Here is a 16,070-nt window from a genome sequence, read left to right as displayed (position 1 = left end):
TGGGAAAGGCCTCAAGTAACAGTCTAAAATATTTGGGCCTATGTAGCCACTGAAATTTTTCTTTTGTTTTCTTTTTTTTTTTTTTGGCTGTGTCACGTGGCTTATGGGACCTTAGTTCCCTAACCAGGGATTGAACCCGTGCCCTCAACAGTGAAAGTGTGGAGTCCTAACCACTGGACCACCAGGGAATTCTCTGAAATTTTTCTTTTGGGGCAGTGACACTGTCAGAGTTATAATCTGTGAAATTTCTCTGACTGAAATCTTATAACATGGGCTATTGGCATGGAGCTTGGGTTCAAGTGAATAGTTAGGGAGACTTGTAATGTGTAGACATTATGAGGAGGGCCCAGGAAAGGCCGTATCAGTGAGAATAGTCCTTAAAGGGGGAGGGATGTGAGAAATTTTGCGGTGATTTATCCAAACTTGCAATCAGTTAATATCTGGAATGTGGTAGAAGGAGAATTCTAAGATGATGCTACGGTTTTTAGTGTGGAAATAGGAAAGCCAGAGGAATAAATCTTTAAAGGATGATAATTTGTGTTTTATGTTGAGTTTGCAATGCTAGTAAGAAAATCAAGATCAGGTATAAATATTCTGGCAGTTGCTGGTTGGCTCTAAAGCTCAGGAGAATTCTGTGGTAGAGAAAGACTTGAAAAACATCTAAATAGAAGTGATATTTGATACGTTAACTTTGGAAAAGAAGGAATAATTAATAATAACCCATTCTGTTATTGGTCTATGCAAAAACTATGATGTGACAAGCCTAATATACTAAAACATACTTTTTAATGAGTAGTGCATTTCTTTTTGAAACATCTTTCAATGTCGTAACATCACTATAAAACATTTCAGGTATTTGAACCTATTTATTAAATATCTCATGTCAGATAAGTGAACATGTTTACCCGTGTTTTGTTTGAATGAGGACTGGCTGCTAGCAGTCAACCTGTTAAGATGGTTTTTGAATGAAAGGGAAGAAAAGAAATTTGGCAAAAAAATATTACCTTCCATGTGTTGCAGGTTAAAGCTCGAGCTGCTACTCGAGAAGTCATGGCCACTTATACTATTGAAGATATAGTTATTGAACTTATAATACAGCTGCCTTCAAATTATCCATTGGGTTCAATAACAGTAGAAAGTGGGAAAAGAGTTGGAGTAGCCGTTCAGCAGTGGCGAAACTGGATGCTGCAGCTAAGCACTTACCTCACCCATCAAGTAAGTGTCTGTGTACACATTTGGCTTTCTAAACTAGAGAAAGATTGCTGATTTACTATTTGAAAGGGCAATAAAACAAAAATATATCTCTTCTGCTTAAGTAGAAATAGATACTGTATTTTGTTGGATAAACAGATACATGCCTAAATGATTTGAACCTGCCAAACTCGTGGTTTGGTTTTTTTTTTTTTTTGCTGCTTTGGGTCTTCCTTGCTGCATACGAGCTTTCTCGAGCTTTCTCTAGTTGCGGTGAGCGGGCGCTATTCTTTGTTGTGGTGCATGGGCTTCTTGTTGCGGAGCACGGGCTCTAGGCGCACGGGCTTCAGTAGTTGCAGCACGTGGGCCCTAGAGCGTGCAGGCTTCCGTAGTTTGTAGCACATGGGCTCAGTATTTGTGGCGCACGGGCTCAGTAGTTGTGGCACATGGGCTTAGCTGCTCCGCGGCATGCAGGATCTTCCCAGACCAGGGATCGAACCCATGTCCCCTGCATTTGCAGGTGGATTCTTAACCACTGCGCCACCAGGGAAGTCCCCTGCCAAGCTGTTTTAATTTTTCAGGCTCTACAGCTTTTTTTTCTGGTGTTTGAGAAGAATTGACTTTACTTCATTGACATTGTAGATGATACAGAACAATACATGGTATTAAAGTTTGAGAGGGAATCTTTTTGTGAGACATGGGACAGATGAATGTCTTCTGAGCTACTTTACTTTAACATTTCAACTTTCCTTCTGTGGTTAGAGAAATCCCAGTACTTTCAAAGACCTTTGCCTTTTAAACAAATTGTAAGTCTCTAGTTTTGTTTGCACATTGTGATGTATCTCAGACATTCTACAGTAAAGAAAAATTATCTTAAAACAAGTATATTCACCAATATTGTAGAGCTGGAACAAATCAGCATTTGAGTAGGTGAGATAGTTAATTTCATCATTTTTAGTTAAAAGTTAGGAGAGCTGATCCAAATGACTTAATTATTTAAAAAGTTTCATCAAACAATAAGCTAAGACTATAAAACTTGAAAATTGGAGCAGGAGCCTTTCTTTCGAGTCTGCCTTTAATGTAGAAAAATTATATCTGGTTCCTAAAACCTGGGAGGTCATTTTAAAAACCAGTATTCTTAAAACTTAGAATCGTGAATATAGCCAAGCAGATTCTCTTCTCTCCAAATTATAATACAACTTTAAAATTTGTGAAATTGAATAAAAATAATACTGGTGGTCTTCAGTGTGTATTGACTTTATCTATTTTTCTTTTTAACAGAATGGCAGTATTATGGAAGGCTTAGCATTATGGAAAAATAATGTAGACAAACGTTTTGAGGGTGTTGAAGATTGTATGATTTGTTTCTCAGTCATTCACGGTTTCAACTATTCTCTTCCCAAAAAAGCCTGTAGAACATGCAAGAAAAAGTTCCATTCAGCCTGCTTGGTAAGCTAAAGAGAAATTAACTTATTTATATCTTATATATATTCTATATGTATGATATCTAACCTTGGAAAACAGTGGATGTTAAACTCTTAATTGTGGTTAATGGGAGACATATTAAAAATGTTTTTTCAAAATTTGTGAAAGATAATTAGTAATTTACCGAGACTGGTGGCATCAAAGCCCTTTAATAAGTGGATGTTTCTAAAATAGCTCTCGACACTCAAAAAATAGATGGTCTTGTAAGATCTACACCGTAAAGGAGACTGAAGAAATTGGAACTGAGAGCCATCTGGCATGAGAGCTTTTTGCTTGCTCTTTTTAAACAGCATATTGGAAAGAAAGCCACCCTATGTTCAGTTCCTTCACAGGAGGTCTTCCTTACACATCTTCGTGGTTGCGTGCATGAGCCTAGGTGGAAAGCGTCACAGTGTGGCCTTTGGAAGGAATACTAAGTTGTGTTGATTTTGGAGATGAGCGGAGGGGAGCAAACATTTCAGTATTCTCCCTTGTCTTACTTTATTATTTTAAGGTAACTTTAGATGTGTATGTAAAATGGCAATTTTAAAAGTTTTTAACATTTAAATACACTTTTCTTTTTCAGTACAAATGGTTTACGTCTAGCAACAAATCCACTTGTCCGCTCTGTCGTGAGACCTTTTTCTGAGATTTTTTTTCTTTTCCCCATTGGAATTGATCCCTGAAGTAAATCAAGCAAAGGCAGTGGATTTGGATTCATCTTGAAGTGTTGATGTGAGAAGGCCAGTGAGCATTCTTTCAAATAGGACCTTCTCTGGAAAATTATTTTGGTTAATGTAATGATCCTAAAATCAGGTTTACTTACCTTTAGATTTCTTTGTAAATGTTCGGAAACCTTTTCTTTTACATAAGAATATTACATACTGGAGAGAAAATATTTATATTAATAGTTTAATCTCTTTGTACATTTAAAAATAAATAAGGAAAAACCCTAAATTACAGAACTGGAATTTGTGAAAGTGTTGTACAACTGTATTATACTGATAAACCCATTCAGTTTGTTGATCTATGTTCTAGAACAGTCTGAGTGAGGTAAATGAATTGAGAGGGTTGATTTACATTTACAGATATTTTAAGACTTATTTATTAGTTACGACAACAAAATTAGTATTCTGATATTTGTAGATTATTTTAATGATAAAATGACATTAAGCTATTAATATAGCTTATCTTAAGCTATTTAAAGCATGCTCTGAAATCCTATATAAAAGAGTGTAAACTGAACTTCAAGGTGCCTCCATTTATAAAGGGTTATGAAATTCAGAAAATTAAATTCACAACGCTGACCTTTTACTGTAGAAGAAGAATTTCCTTGCACTAGTGAAATTTGAATTGCAGACTTGTCAGTGAATTTATTACTCAGTTGGAATGAGTCTCCAGAGGGTGAGAATTTGAGAGAAACAGGAGTTAGATTATTTTATTCGTGAAGCAGAGTGGTAGTTATTCCTCTATCAAGAGCGAAGAAATAAATGAGTTATTTCTGAAACTTAAGTGGTGGAAAAAACAAAAAATATAAAAATGTTAGTAGGAGGCTTTCAATTTTGTAAGCAAATTTTGCTATTCTTACTGGTCAAAGTTACACTAAATTAGAGAGTTGCAGGGAGGTAATTTTTTCTAGCCTTCAGAAGTACAAGTTAAGAATTTTAATACTAAGTAAAATTCAGTTTAACAGGCTGAAATGGGGTAGGTGCAAACCTGCCTTTTGCCACAGCACTATTGCCCTTAAAAATCGTGCCCAAAATATAAAACTGTGGAAGTTTGGAACTTGGAATAATTTTATTGCAGTCTTCCATCACATGGGAAATATTAGCATCTTTAATAGCAAGGTTACTTGAAGGATCAGCTAATCATCTCTGTTGCAAATGTTTAATTGGCAAAAAGCAACTCATGTTAAATAAAATTACTGCTTACCATCAACTGGGTAAAATGGTTATTATTGAAATAGTATGAATGTGGTCAGAGTATTGTAGTGGAGAGTGAAGTATTACGTGTGAGTTAAAGATCTCGAGTTGTATTTGTAGATGCAGTGTCCGGCCCAGTTTTGTCTGTCTCCTAAATTTTTCTCTGTAGTATTTATTATCTTATAGTCTTGAGGCTCAAGGAGTCAGTAAGTGAAGTACAGATAGCAAAATGCTACTACCTCTTCTTAACCCCTTTCTTAAAATATTCTCTCTTTTCTGTGTCTCTCTCTGACATAGTAGACCCAAAGGATTGTGTTACTCCTCTGTGAAAATTACACACTTTTCCTTTAAAAATTTTTATAATAAGACTTCATTTATAACTTTTCCAGTATTGGTACATCTTGATTTCTGACCCAAACCCCAAGTAGAAAAGAAAAGGGAATAATGGAGCATTGTTTTTCCACATTATTATTTAGGGCATCAGGTTCTTGGTGAAACACTATAATTAAGTGGGATACCTACTCCTCATACTTAGGACTCCTAGCACATTTCTTAGAGACTTGTAAATATAAATGTAAAGCTTGTTATTGTTTATATGCTAAAGAAAAAGCTTTCCAAAATAAGACTGAAATTCAGAATATCACATTAAAGTTTATTTATATAGCTTTGATAACTCGAGAGCATCCCTTAAAATTCTAGCATAAGGACATTTTAAAATTGCATGAGATTCAAAGCCCATTAGGAAAATTATTAATTTAAAACCCTAATGTAAATTGCAAATTTTAGAATTTATTTTTAACTCATATTTATCACATGCTGTAATGTATGTACATAAGTTCTGTGGCTTAAAATAATTAATGTTATTACTTGACAAGTTTTTGTGGTGTGAATACTTCATGTTATTATTTGATTGTTATACCATATGTGCCCATTAAAATTCTTTTTAATTGCAAAATATTTCAAATATACATAATAATATAAATGCCCTTGTACTCTTCATAAACTATTTTGCCATATATGCTTCTGATTTTTAAAGAAATAAAATGTTACTCTTTTGTACTCTTCCCTGAGGCCATCTCCTCCTTCCCTCCATAGAGCTAACCCACTATTCTGAAGTTGGTGTGACTCCTTTCTACTTAAGATTTTATATTTTACCATGTGTTTGCATCCATAATTAATATATAGCAGCTTTTTAAAAGTTTATGATAGCCTATCACAAGTGCTCTTTTGTAATTTGCTTTCTCATTCAACATAACTGCTGTTTAGTATCATTGTATCAGTTTGCTTACCATTTCCCTCACTAATGGTCATGTCAATTGTTATTTTTTGCCATTTTGAACCGTGCTGCAAGTGTACATTCTTGATAATATTTTCTCATGCAAATGAAATGTGCTAGATATTCTGGACATATGCACCCACATGGTATTTCAGGTGGTAGATACTCTGATTTTAGATGTATGCTCTGTGACTTTAGATGTTGTCAAGTTGCTGTCCAAAGTGATGTGCAAGTTTGCACTCCCAGTGGTAGTGTAAGAGAATTCTGGTTTTCCTAAGTCATCACTAAAACGCTTAGTCTCACCACTTATGAAGTTTTCCAGTTAGAGCTGTGAGATAGTAGCTGTTTGTTTTAATTTATATTTCCCTGGCTACCATGAATCTTAGCTTTATTCCATATATTTATTGGTCATTATTTTGTGAATATATTATCTATGTGCCTATTTTTCTCATGGATTTTATATATTATTATTTTGATCCCAATGATGTATCTCTTACAGGGATACTTCGAGTAGGTGGCTTGACTGTAACATGGTCTGTAGCTGTCTTATATTATACAGAATTTTTCGGTTAAATTGATCATTCTTTTCCTTTATGTTTGAGCCTTTTCTGTGTTAGGTTTAAAAAATTGGTTCCTTCCCTGAGGCTTAAAAAAAAATTCTTTTATATATATTTTGTTCTAAAAGTTATGAATTTCAAAATATACCGAATTCACCTGAAACTAAATTTTGTGACTGTTGTAAGGTAGAAGTGCTGCCCCATATTGATAGCCAGTTTTCATAATATTATTTATTAAATAGTCCACCCATTGCCCATTGACTCTGTAGTGCCTCCTCTCTTATATTACTGAATCTTGTATGTGTATTGGTTTCTGGCCTCTGAATTCTATTGCATTGGTCTATTTATCTGTGTTAATTCTACACACATTTTTTTTTCTTTAAAAAACATCTTTATAATTAATCTTGAAGAGTAGGCGAGTAGTCTTCTACTCTTGCTCTCCTTTAAGACTTTTCTTGAATAGTCATATCCTCTGCATCCAAGAACTCCCTTTCCCTCTGCTTGTTTACTATCATGGCCAATTTGTCCTTACTACAATGAGTTGTCTTATGGAAGAATATGGCAGGTGTCCATCCTAGGTTTTATCTGGTGGGACCAGAAGGCTCTTTGGGCTTTGCCAGATTTTATACTTTAGGTTTTACAGTCCAGTTATTCTGTTTGGTTTTCAAAATTAGAGGCAAAAATTTTGTGTATTTATGAATCCTTGAACCGCTCCATGAATTTTTCTTTCTGTTTTGTAAAAGTTCCTTGCAGAAGGACTTTGGGCTAAGCAGTGTTTGGCGTGCGGGTCAGCTATTTCCAATTAAAGTCTTTTTTTTTTTTTTTTTTTTTTAACCTGTGGTTTTCTTTTTAAGGACAGCAACTTCTTTGTGTAGCACCAAGACATCAAATAATTTGTATATTTGCTGTCCAGATTTTATAGGGGTACCTGAGGAGGTTAAGAAACTTCAGTTTCCATGGCATTCCACATTGATGTGCTATTTCAAAAATACTGGCTACAGTATATCGATTTACTCTTTTATTTTTAGTAATATGATGTTCCCTATAGAAGACCATAAGTTGGACCACTTGAGCCTATCTGGTTAAGTCCTGGATACTACTGTATAACCAGATAACATTCATTCTTTAAGATAAGACCCATTAACAGTCGACATCTGTAGGAACTTAGTAGTGGAGTATTCAAAATGTCTGTTCTGGGCATGGACTTCTTGAACTGCAGAATCATAATCATGGGAATCTCTTTTATCAGCTAAAGTTAAGAGAGTTTCTGGATTTGAGAGGGCATACAGTTCTGGTGTACAGTTGATAAAATGAGAAGGAGAAAGTGAAAATATACATTATGTAGTATCATCAGATTTACTTTTGTATATTGATCTTTTACCCTGCAACCTTGCTGAATTTGTTTACTAGTTCTAATAGTGTGTGTGTATTCCTTAGAATTTTCTATATATAAGATCTTGTCGTTGGCCATAGAGACAGTTTTATTTCTTTTCCATTCTGGGTGCCTTTTATTAGGCATCTGGCTAGAAACTCCAGTGTTGAATAGAAGTGGTGAGAGCAGATATCTTTTTTTTGTTCCTGATCTTAGGGGGTAAGCTTTCAGTCTTTCAGCATTGTGATGTTAGCTGTTGTTGATACAGTCAGATTTAAAGGTGAACTAAGTACAAATTCTGAAGGTACTTCAACTAATTAGTCTAGGCTGCAGTTTCTCAGTGCAAGAGAAAATAAGCTGTTGGATCAAAGGATAGGCTGTAAGAGGCAACGAATTGTTGATGTGTGTGATGCTGTTGAAAAACCATTAGAGCAGAGTTTCTCAGCCTCACTACTGTTGGCATTTTGAGCTGCAAAATTCTTTGTTTTGGGGCCTGTCCTGTGCATTGTAGGAAGTTTAGCAGCATCCCTGGCCTCTGTTTACTAGATGCCAGTGCAGTATCCCAGTTATGAGAACCAAAAATGTCCGAACATTGCTAAGTGTCACCTAGGTGATAAAATTGTCCCCAGTTGACAACAGTTACCTTAGAGCATGGACTAATCAGGCACCATTCAGTAGACATATAGTGTGAGCCACATATGGTATCTTAAGTTTTGCTAGTAGCCAAAAATGTAAGAATAGGTGAAATTTTAATAACACAATTTGTTTAACTTGGTATCCAAAATACTATTTCAACATATAATCAATTAAAAAATTTAGATATTTTACATTCTTTTTTCATATTAAGTTTTTGAAATCCAGTGTATTTTAAATTTATAGCATTTCAATTTAGATAGGAAATTTTCATCAGAAATACTTTATCTGTATTTAGATGTCAGGGAATTTACTGTTAAAAAAGTAAATTCATATACCCAAGTTTTTTCCAAACACACTTAACAGTTTTCCAATAACTGGATCTATTTTGAAATTTTAATTAATAAAAAATAAAAATTAGAAATTTAGTTCCTTAGTCACACTTGCCACATTTCAAGTGATCATTAGCCACATGTGGCTAGTGGCTACTGTATTGGACAGTGCAGGCCTAACCTTACATGTACATACAAAAATAAAGGTTCTTGATAATCTAGGAAGAATCACTCTGGACTCAAACTCAGCTACACATACTTTTACCTATGTCTTGAGAGTCTTTTGCCTGTAAAATTCTGGGATCATAGCTTATCCTTTGGTTAATTTTTGAACCACAACATAGTGTAGTCATATGTCAAAATCAGCTATACTTTGGTCACATGTAGCGTTTTCCAGAATTTTAAAAAATAATTCTGCAGTAAATTTTAACTGGCAGTTCTGTTTATTAAATGGTTGTACCATGAGGAAAGTACTATATTCTGATAATGGTCCTGAAATAATAGTTATAGATTGTTGGACATTTCCATTATTTAAGTGGTTTTAGTACTCTGAGGGGTCTGATGTACTATGGTAATAGAATTATTAGTAGGTAAAGTTAGTAGTAGGTAAGTTACCAATATCAGTATATTGTTGTCCATCTGTATTTATAGATCTTCCTCCCTAGGGGTCTAGAAGAAGTTTGGGGAATTGTTAAGTGCTAGTGTTTCCTGGAGTAACATTACTAGAGAGGTAGTAATGAAACAACAAAAATTCAAAACTATGAACAAATAGGCTTGTCCTTTTTTTTTTTTTTTGAAAATGAAAAAAAAGGAAAAAAAAGGACAAGCCTGTCTGCCTTTACATTAGCTCTTGAGGATACTCCAGAATATTGTTTGAAATTTTTTCTGGGTTTGTTTTTGGAGTCTGCTAATTATTCATCTTTTTTGTTTGTTCATAGTTTTGAATTTTTGTTGTTGCTGTTGAGTTGTTAAGACTTTTCCTAAGGGAAAGACATCTGAAATGGCCTTGGTAGTGCATTTCCTGTTTGCTTACCCTTTCAAGGTCATTTCTTGAATTATGAAGAGCTGAGTTATTTAAACCTTCTCCTAATTTTTTGTGGTTTTTTTGTTGTCATTGTTTTTGCTGCTTTTAAGCTTTTTGCCCTCATCTGAGGGGCTGACAATTAAGTGAACCGGTTGGTACAAACCTGGTAGTCCAGGACAATAAATATCAAACCAAATTCTGAATTCTGCATAAATTTGTCTTCCTAAGGTTAAGAAAATTCTTGATTAAAGCTCTCAACTTGACTCTAGATCAAGGTTCAAATATCAGTTTGTTTAGATCTGCATTCTGGTCTAATAGTTTTGAAGGAATATATATAATGTAAATGATCTGTGTTAAGAAAAACTTTGAGGAAAGGATTACTTGTCTTGGAGGTAAAAGAAGGTGCGGAAGGATAGAAGGGGTTTTAGTGGATGGTAAAGCTACAGCTGGGTAGAGAGAAAGGTGCAAGCAGGGTGGGTTTAGAAGGTTTGAATGGGAACGACCTGGTATTTCTTTCACAGAGGCTTTCTAAGAGTCATTGTTTCATTTTGAGGCCACAGCATGCCAGTCAAAAGTTGACTGTTGAATGCTTTAGGCTTTTTTCCCCCTAATTTTTCTAGAGCTCCTTTGAAATGTATTAATTTTGATATATCAGAAGTTCCCTATAATGGCTATTGTAATTCTAAGACATTTTTAGCAAAAAATTTGCCTTTATCAAGTTAAGCACAAGAGTTAGGATTATATTGAAAATTGTGCCAGCAGGAGATTGTGCCTTTGACACAGACAAATCAGTGACAAACAAGAAAAAGGCACTACGTTAGTCGAGTGTGTTTGTTAATGATAGGTGAGGTTCTTCAACGAAGCAGAGGATAGGAAGAAGCCAAAGTGATCTGTGACCCCAACAACTGATCCTGAAATATGGACTAAACAAAGTGAACTTCTTTCACAAATTGCCAGGTCTTGGGGAGAACTCTTAAGAGGATCTCACAGGGGACCCAAAGCAAAGTTTGACCCATCATTTTAACAGCCAGTTTTCATCAGTCTAAATGAATCATTAGTCTTCAGGGCCAACTTGTGTTGATTTGGAGACTTAGCTTATGCCTCCATCTGTTCCCTATGAAGCACTTCCATATATGTTCAACAGACACAAGACAGTAAGGGACAAAATAAGAAAACATAAGACAAGAATTTGTATAAATAGATGAACAAGAAAGTGAAAGCAAACCAAGCAGTGGGTCTGATTATCATAAAGACAGAACTAAGTAACCTTATATGAAGATCTATTTGTTTAGAACTCTTAGATAAAATAAATTCAGCAAGTAGAGCTCAATGAGCCCTAGTCAAAGTTCAGATTGTTTTTGAGAAACTCACCTGGCAACAGATGTGAGGACTATTGGAGTTTGGGACTCAAGAGGCCGCTTATCTTTCCTGTTGGTCCAAGGGTCCATTGGGATACTGTCAAGTGAGGTATTATAAATAATCTTGATGTGAGAATTGTCCAAGGAAGAGATCAAGATTACCACTTGATATCTGAAACAAAGCCTGTATTACTTAAGAAAGGGAGAGTTATGCTGGTTTGGCCTGTCATTTTGAGTAAATCCAATTTGCTAATTTTACGTAAGGTTTTTGACTCGGGCATTGTTCTGGTGTTGTGTTGGTTACAGAGGTGGAGTGGGTTGACATCACTCTTACATGGTTATTCTGGCAAGACCTGTTGGCCAGCCGGCTTTCAGAAGATTTAGTGATAAGTTTATTGTTGACTGGTTGACCTTCAAAAGTGTGAGACTGTCGCTGAATGATTGGCTTGCAGAGGCAAGGTTACTGAATCAAGTTATTGTTGATTACATAGATTTTGAATTGGTTCTGATTTACTTGTTACTGGCTATAGAACAGTCAGTCTGTTATCAAAACTGGAGAGAGAGGCTTTTTTATTCTTAACAGGTTTGTTGGTTGTATAGTTTTTGCTGGATTTAGGTTTTATTTAATTAAGTGAAATCCACATAACATAAAATTAACCATTTTATTTTAGTTTTTTAAAGTTTATTTTTAATTTTTGGCTGCGACATGCAGCTTGTGGGGTCTTAGTGCCCCAACCAGGGTTTGAACCCAGGCCCTCAGCAGTGAGAGCGTGGAGTTCTAACCACTGGACTGCCAAGGAATTCCCAAAATTAACCATTTTTAAGTGGACAGTGGGAATTCCCTGGCAGTCCAGTGGTTAGGACGCAGCACTTTCACTGCTGTTGGCCTGGGTTCGATCCCTGGTCAGGGAACTAAGATCCTGCAGGCCTCGGGGCATGGCCAGAAAATAAAAAAATAAAGTGGACAGTTTAGTAGCATTTAGTACATTAAACAGTTACTTCCCAACCTCCCACCCTACCCCTAGTAACCACCAACCTGCTTTCTGTCTCTATGGATTTACCTTTTCTGGACATTTCATATAAATGGAATTGAATAATATGTGACCTTTTATGCCTGCCTTCTTTCACTTAGCATGTTTTTGAGGTTCCTTCACATTGTAGCGTTTATCAGTACTTCATTCCTTTTTTATGGCTGAATAACATTCCATAGCATGTATATACCACAACTGGCTTGTTATTCTTTTGTTGATAGACATTTGGGTTGTTTTCACTTTTTCACTATTGTGAATAGTGCTTCTTTGGACGTTCGTGTACAATTATTTTTATGAGTACCTGTCTTCAATTATTTTGGGTATATACATAGGAGTAGAATTACCGGTGATTCTGTGTTTAACTTTCTAAAGAAACACCAAACTGTTTTCCACAGCAGCTGCCACATTTTACATTTCCACTCAGCCAGGTATGAGGGTTCCAGTTTCTTTACAGTCTCTCCCACACTTGTTATTTTGCATTTTTAAAAATTATATATAGCCATCCTAGTGGATATGTAATATTATTTCATTGTGGTTTTGATTTGAATTTCTCTAATGACTAATGATGTTGAGCATCTGTCTATTCATATACTCGTTGATTGTATATCTTCTTTGGAGAAATATCTATTCAAATCCTTTCCTCATTTTTAAATCGGGGTAAAGTTTTGTTGCTGTTGCTGTTGAGTTGTTAAGACTTTTTAATATATTCTGGATACGAGACCAAGATCTAGCTTAGAAGGATGTTAATATTCTTTAATTTGGGGAGAAGTCCTTGAGAATTCAGTATTGATTAGGTTTGGCTCTGAGTGACAAAAAATTCAAAGTAAATATGGTTTACACAGGAAAGAAATTGATCTCTTTTGTAAATGAAGTCTAGATATAAGCAGTTCGGGGACCTAGGTTTCTTATGTATGTATATGGACCTTGGCTTCTTATGTCTGTTTATGGACCTAGGATTCTTATGTTGTTGCTCCACTATTCTCAATGTGTGACCCCACTTCATGGTCCAAGGTGACTGCTCAAGCACCAGCCGTTTTGGGTACTTTACATTCAGCACAAAGGAAGAAAGATGAAGAGGAGCATGCAGCCTTGCCTTAGGGACTTTCCTCATAAGTCACACACAACACTTTTATTTATTTCTCATTGGAAAGAATTTGTTCTTGTGTTCACCACTAGCTGCAAGAGAAGCTGGAAAATATAATCTTTATTCCAAGCAGCCACATATCCAGCTAAAAATCAAGAGTTCTATTGTTGAGGAAGATGGGGAGAACAGATATGGGAGGACAACTAACAGTGTCTCTTGCAGCTCCTCTGGTATTTGTGTAAGTACTGTTGTTGCATATGCCATTAAAATGTACAGTCTTTTCTATCCAGTTTAACAGTCTTTGTTTTTTAATTGTAATATTTAGCTCATTTACATAATACAGTTGTGGATACATTTTATAATTAGTTTTCTGGTTGTCTCGTCTCCTGTTCCTTTGTCTCTCTTTTTCTGCCTTTTGGATTAATGAATACTTACTATTTTCATTTCCTCCTATTGTCCTATTTTACATTATAAATAAAATTCATATTCGCTTATTATTTAAGGTTATCCTAGAGATTATAACCTTCATACTTGACTTAACAACATCTCATATATTAATGCCTTTACCACTTCCTGGACAATTGAAGGACCTTTATATAACTTCAGTACTATTGTTTTCTATACTGCTATTTTCAAGTATTTTATTTTTCTTTATATTTTAAAACTCATAATGGGAATTCCCTGGTGGTCCAGTGGTTAGGACTCGGTGCTTTTACTGCCGTGGCCCAGGTTTGATCCCTGGTTGGGAAACTAAGATCTTGCAAACCGCATGGCACAGCCAAAAAAAAAAACATAAGATGTTATTGTTTTTTAAGTCTGTATATTAATTTATATGTGTCATAATTACTATTTGTATTGCTTTTCACTCTTCTCTGCATCTTTGGCAGTTCTTTTCTTTCATCACCTTGACAGTATCATTCATTTGTCTTTTGGAGTTCCATTGTTTCTGTTGCAAAAAATCTGTAAGTACTATTATTCGTTTTAAAGAAATGTGTCCCTTGCCCCACCCTACCCCCAGCTGCTTTTAAGATTTTTCTCATTGTTTTGTTTATGGTGTCAGATCTTTTCTGCTAGGAGTTGTAAAACTACTTGAATCTGTGATTTGATTTTTTTAGTCATTTTGGGACAATTCTTAGGCATGAATTCTTCAAATATCGTGTTTGCTCTATTCTTCTTTCCACTCCTACTTAATTAGGACTTTCACAGTGAACCATATGTGTCTTAGATTCTCTTCTGTTTTGTTATTATTTTATTCTTTTTCTTTTCATGTTCAGCCTGGATTTTTTTCTATTGACCTATCTTCTAATTCACCAGTCTTCTCTTCAGCTGTGTCTAATCTGCTGTTTAACTCATCTACTGAGTTCTTAATTTCAGTTACATTATTTTTCATTTCTATAATATCTATTTAATTCTTTTTTATTGATTTGAACACTGCTAAAATTCTTCATCCTGTGTATTTTCTTGAACATATTACAGTTACTTAGAAGTTATTTGGAAGCCCATGTTTGATAATTCTTAATGCCAGTTTCTCTTTTTCTCTTGATTTTCAATCATTTGTTGTTGCCTCCTGGTATGGTAGGTAACTTTTGCCTGAATGCCTGACATTGTACATGAAAAATTATTGAGATGGTGATATTAACTCTTGATGATGTTATCTTTCACAAAGGATTTCCTTTTTTGCTTCTAGCAGGCAGTTTGTATAAGAACAGATCAGTATAAGAATTAGCTGGTTCATTCATTTGGAGATTGTCATTTCCTTCACATGCTTTAAAAGGGAGCAGAAGAGTCTGTTTAAAATGAGATATCTTGGCTTGACGCCCAATTCTCCCTTCCTTTCATTTAGTGTTACACTAATTAGTTCAGCATGATCATCCAACTATCAGATCATATTTAATTCAATTAATTTCATTTCCACCCAACTCCTTTCCATAAAAGTGAACAATGGCTTGTTTGTTTTCATCGATAATTTGTCATGGTGAATGCTCTACATTCAGGGGTAGTGATCCTTACCTTGGCAGATAAAAGATTCTGTACACATACACAGACATGTAAATACAGGTTTGCTGATAAATTCTAGCAAAAAAAAATGCATTCACCTTACTAATGAACTATTTCATAAACAATGAGTTTTTATTACATACCTTTTTAAGTATCTTTAGGGATATTTTGTTTTGACTTTCTAAATGAAGGTGGACAGTATAGGGCACATGATATTTTTTCAATACAAACCCAAAATTATTTTTTATTACATTTTCACTGAGCATGTAACATTATAAATATTTGCCCTGAATATTTCTTTGTATGATATTTAAAAATTACATGTAGCTGTATTATGTGTGACATGGCAGCTTAGTAGCCAATTAAATTCTGAAAGTCGGTATTCTTTTAAAAGTGAAAAAAGCAGGCATGAAAGAAACATTCTGTACTGAGCAATTATGTGTAAGATGTTTTTAAGGATGAATAAAGTTATTTTTGTGAATGCAATTTTAGTTCCAAATGCTGGCAGAATTATTAAGGTATCTGTCTATGTAAAAAAAGATTCATATTTTAAAATATTATCAAATTTTTCACTATTTGGTATGAATTTGTTTCCAAATGTGTCCTAATTCTCTCAGTGCATCTGGATAAAGACATTTGCCAAGAGATAAGCAGGCATGACTCCTAAAATGGCTATTTTTTTTGGTCCAGAGAGGAATGAGGTTTGTTAATGAATAGAAATGTAAACATTTATTGAATAAGATGTAAGCCTGTTTATGTTACAAATGTGAAACTATTTGTAGTTATAGAGAACAAAATAAACAAAACAACTAAATCCCATTAATATTC

At 34.7% G+C, this 16,070-nt stretch overlaps 1 protein-coding gene and 1 non-coding gene across 3 annotated transcripts in view; both read left to right on the top strand.

Moving 5' to 3' along the window:
- LTN1 (listerin E3 ubiquitin protein ligase 1) overlaps positions 1-4,593 on the top strand; it is a 72,245-nt gene extending 67,652 nt beyond the window's left edge. For both annotated transcript variants that reach the window (XM_057545327.1, XM_007173807.3), the window contains 3 exons: positions 1,021-1,215; positions 2,473-2,640; positions 3,242-4,593. In XM_057545327.1, coding sequence (XP_057401310.1) covers positions 1,021-1,215; positions 2,473-2,640; positions 3,242-3,304 — 426 coding nt within the window. In that variant the 3' untranslated portion in view covers positions 3,305-4,593. The remainder of the gene's footprint in view (positions 1-1,020; positions 1,216-2,472; positions 2,641-3,241) is intronic.
- Positions 4,594-13,922: 9,329 nt separating this feature from the next.
- TRNAK-UUU (transfer RNA lysine (anticodon UUU)) lies at positions 13,923-13,994 on the top strand. Its single transcript has one exon. It is a non-coding gene; the product is annotated as a tRNA-Lys (tRNA).
- Positions 13,995-16,070: the final 2,076 nt, after the last annotated feature.

Source organism: Balaenoptera acutorostrata, chromosome 4 (assembly GCF_949987535.1).
Source record: "Balaenoptera acutorostrata chromosome 4, mBalAcu1.1, whole genome shotgun sequence".
In the NCBI taxonomy this organism is placed as follows: domain Eukaryota; kingdom Metazoa; phylum Chordata; class Mammalia; order Artiodactyla; family Balaenopteridae; genus Balaenoptera; species Balaenoptera acutorostrata.
This window is presented reverse-complemented; position numbering and strand designations above follow the sequence as displayed.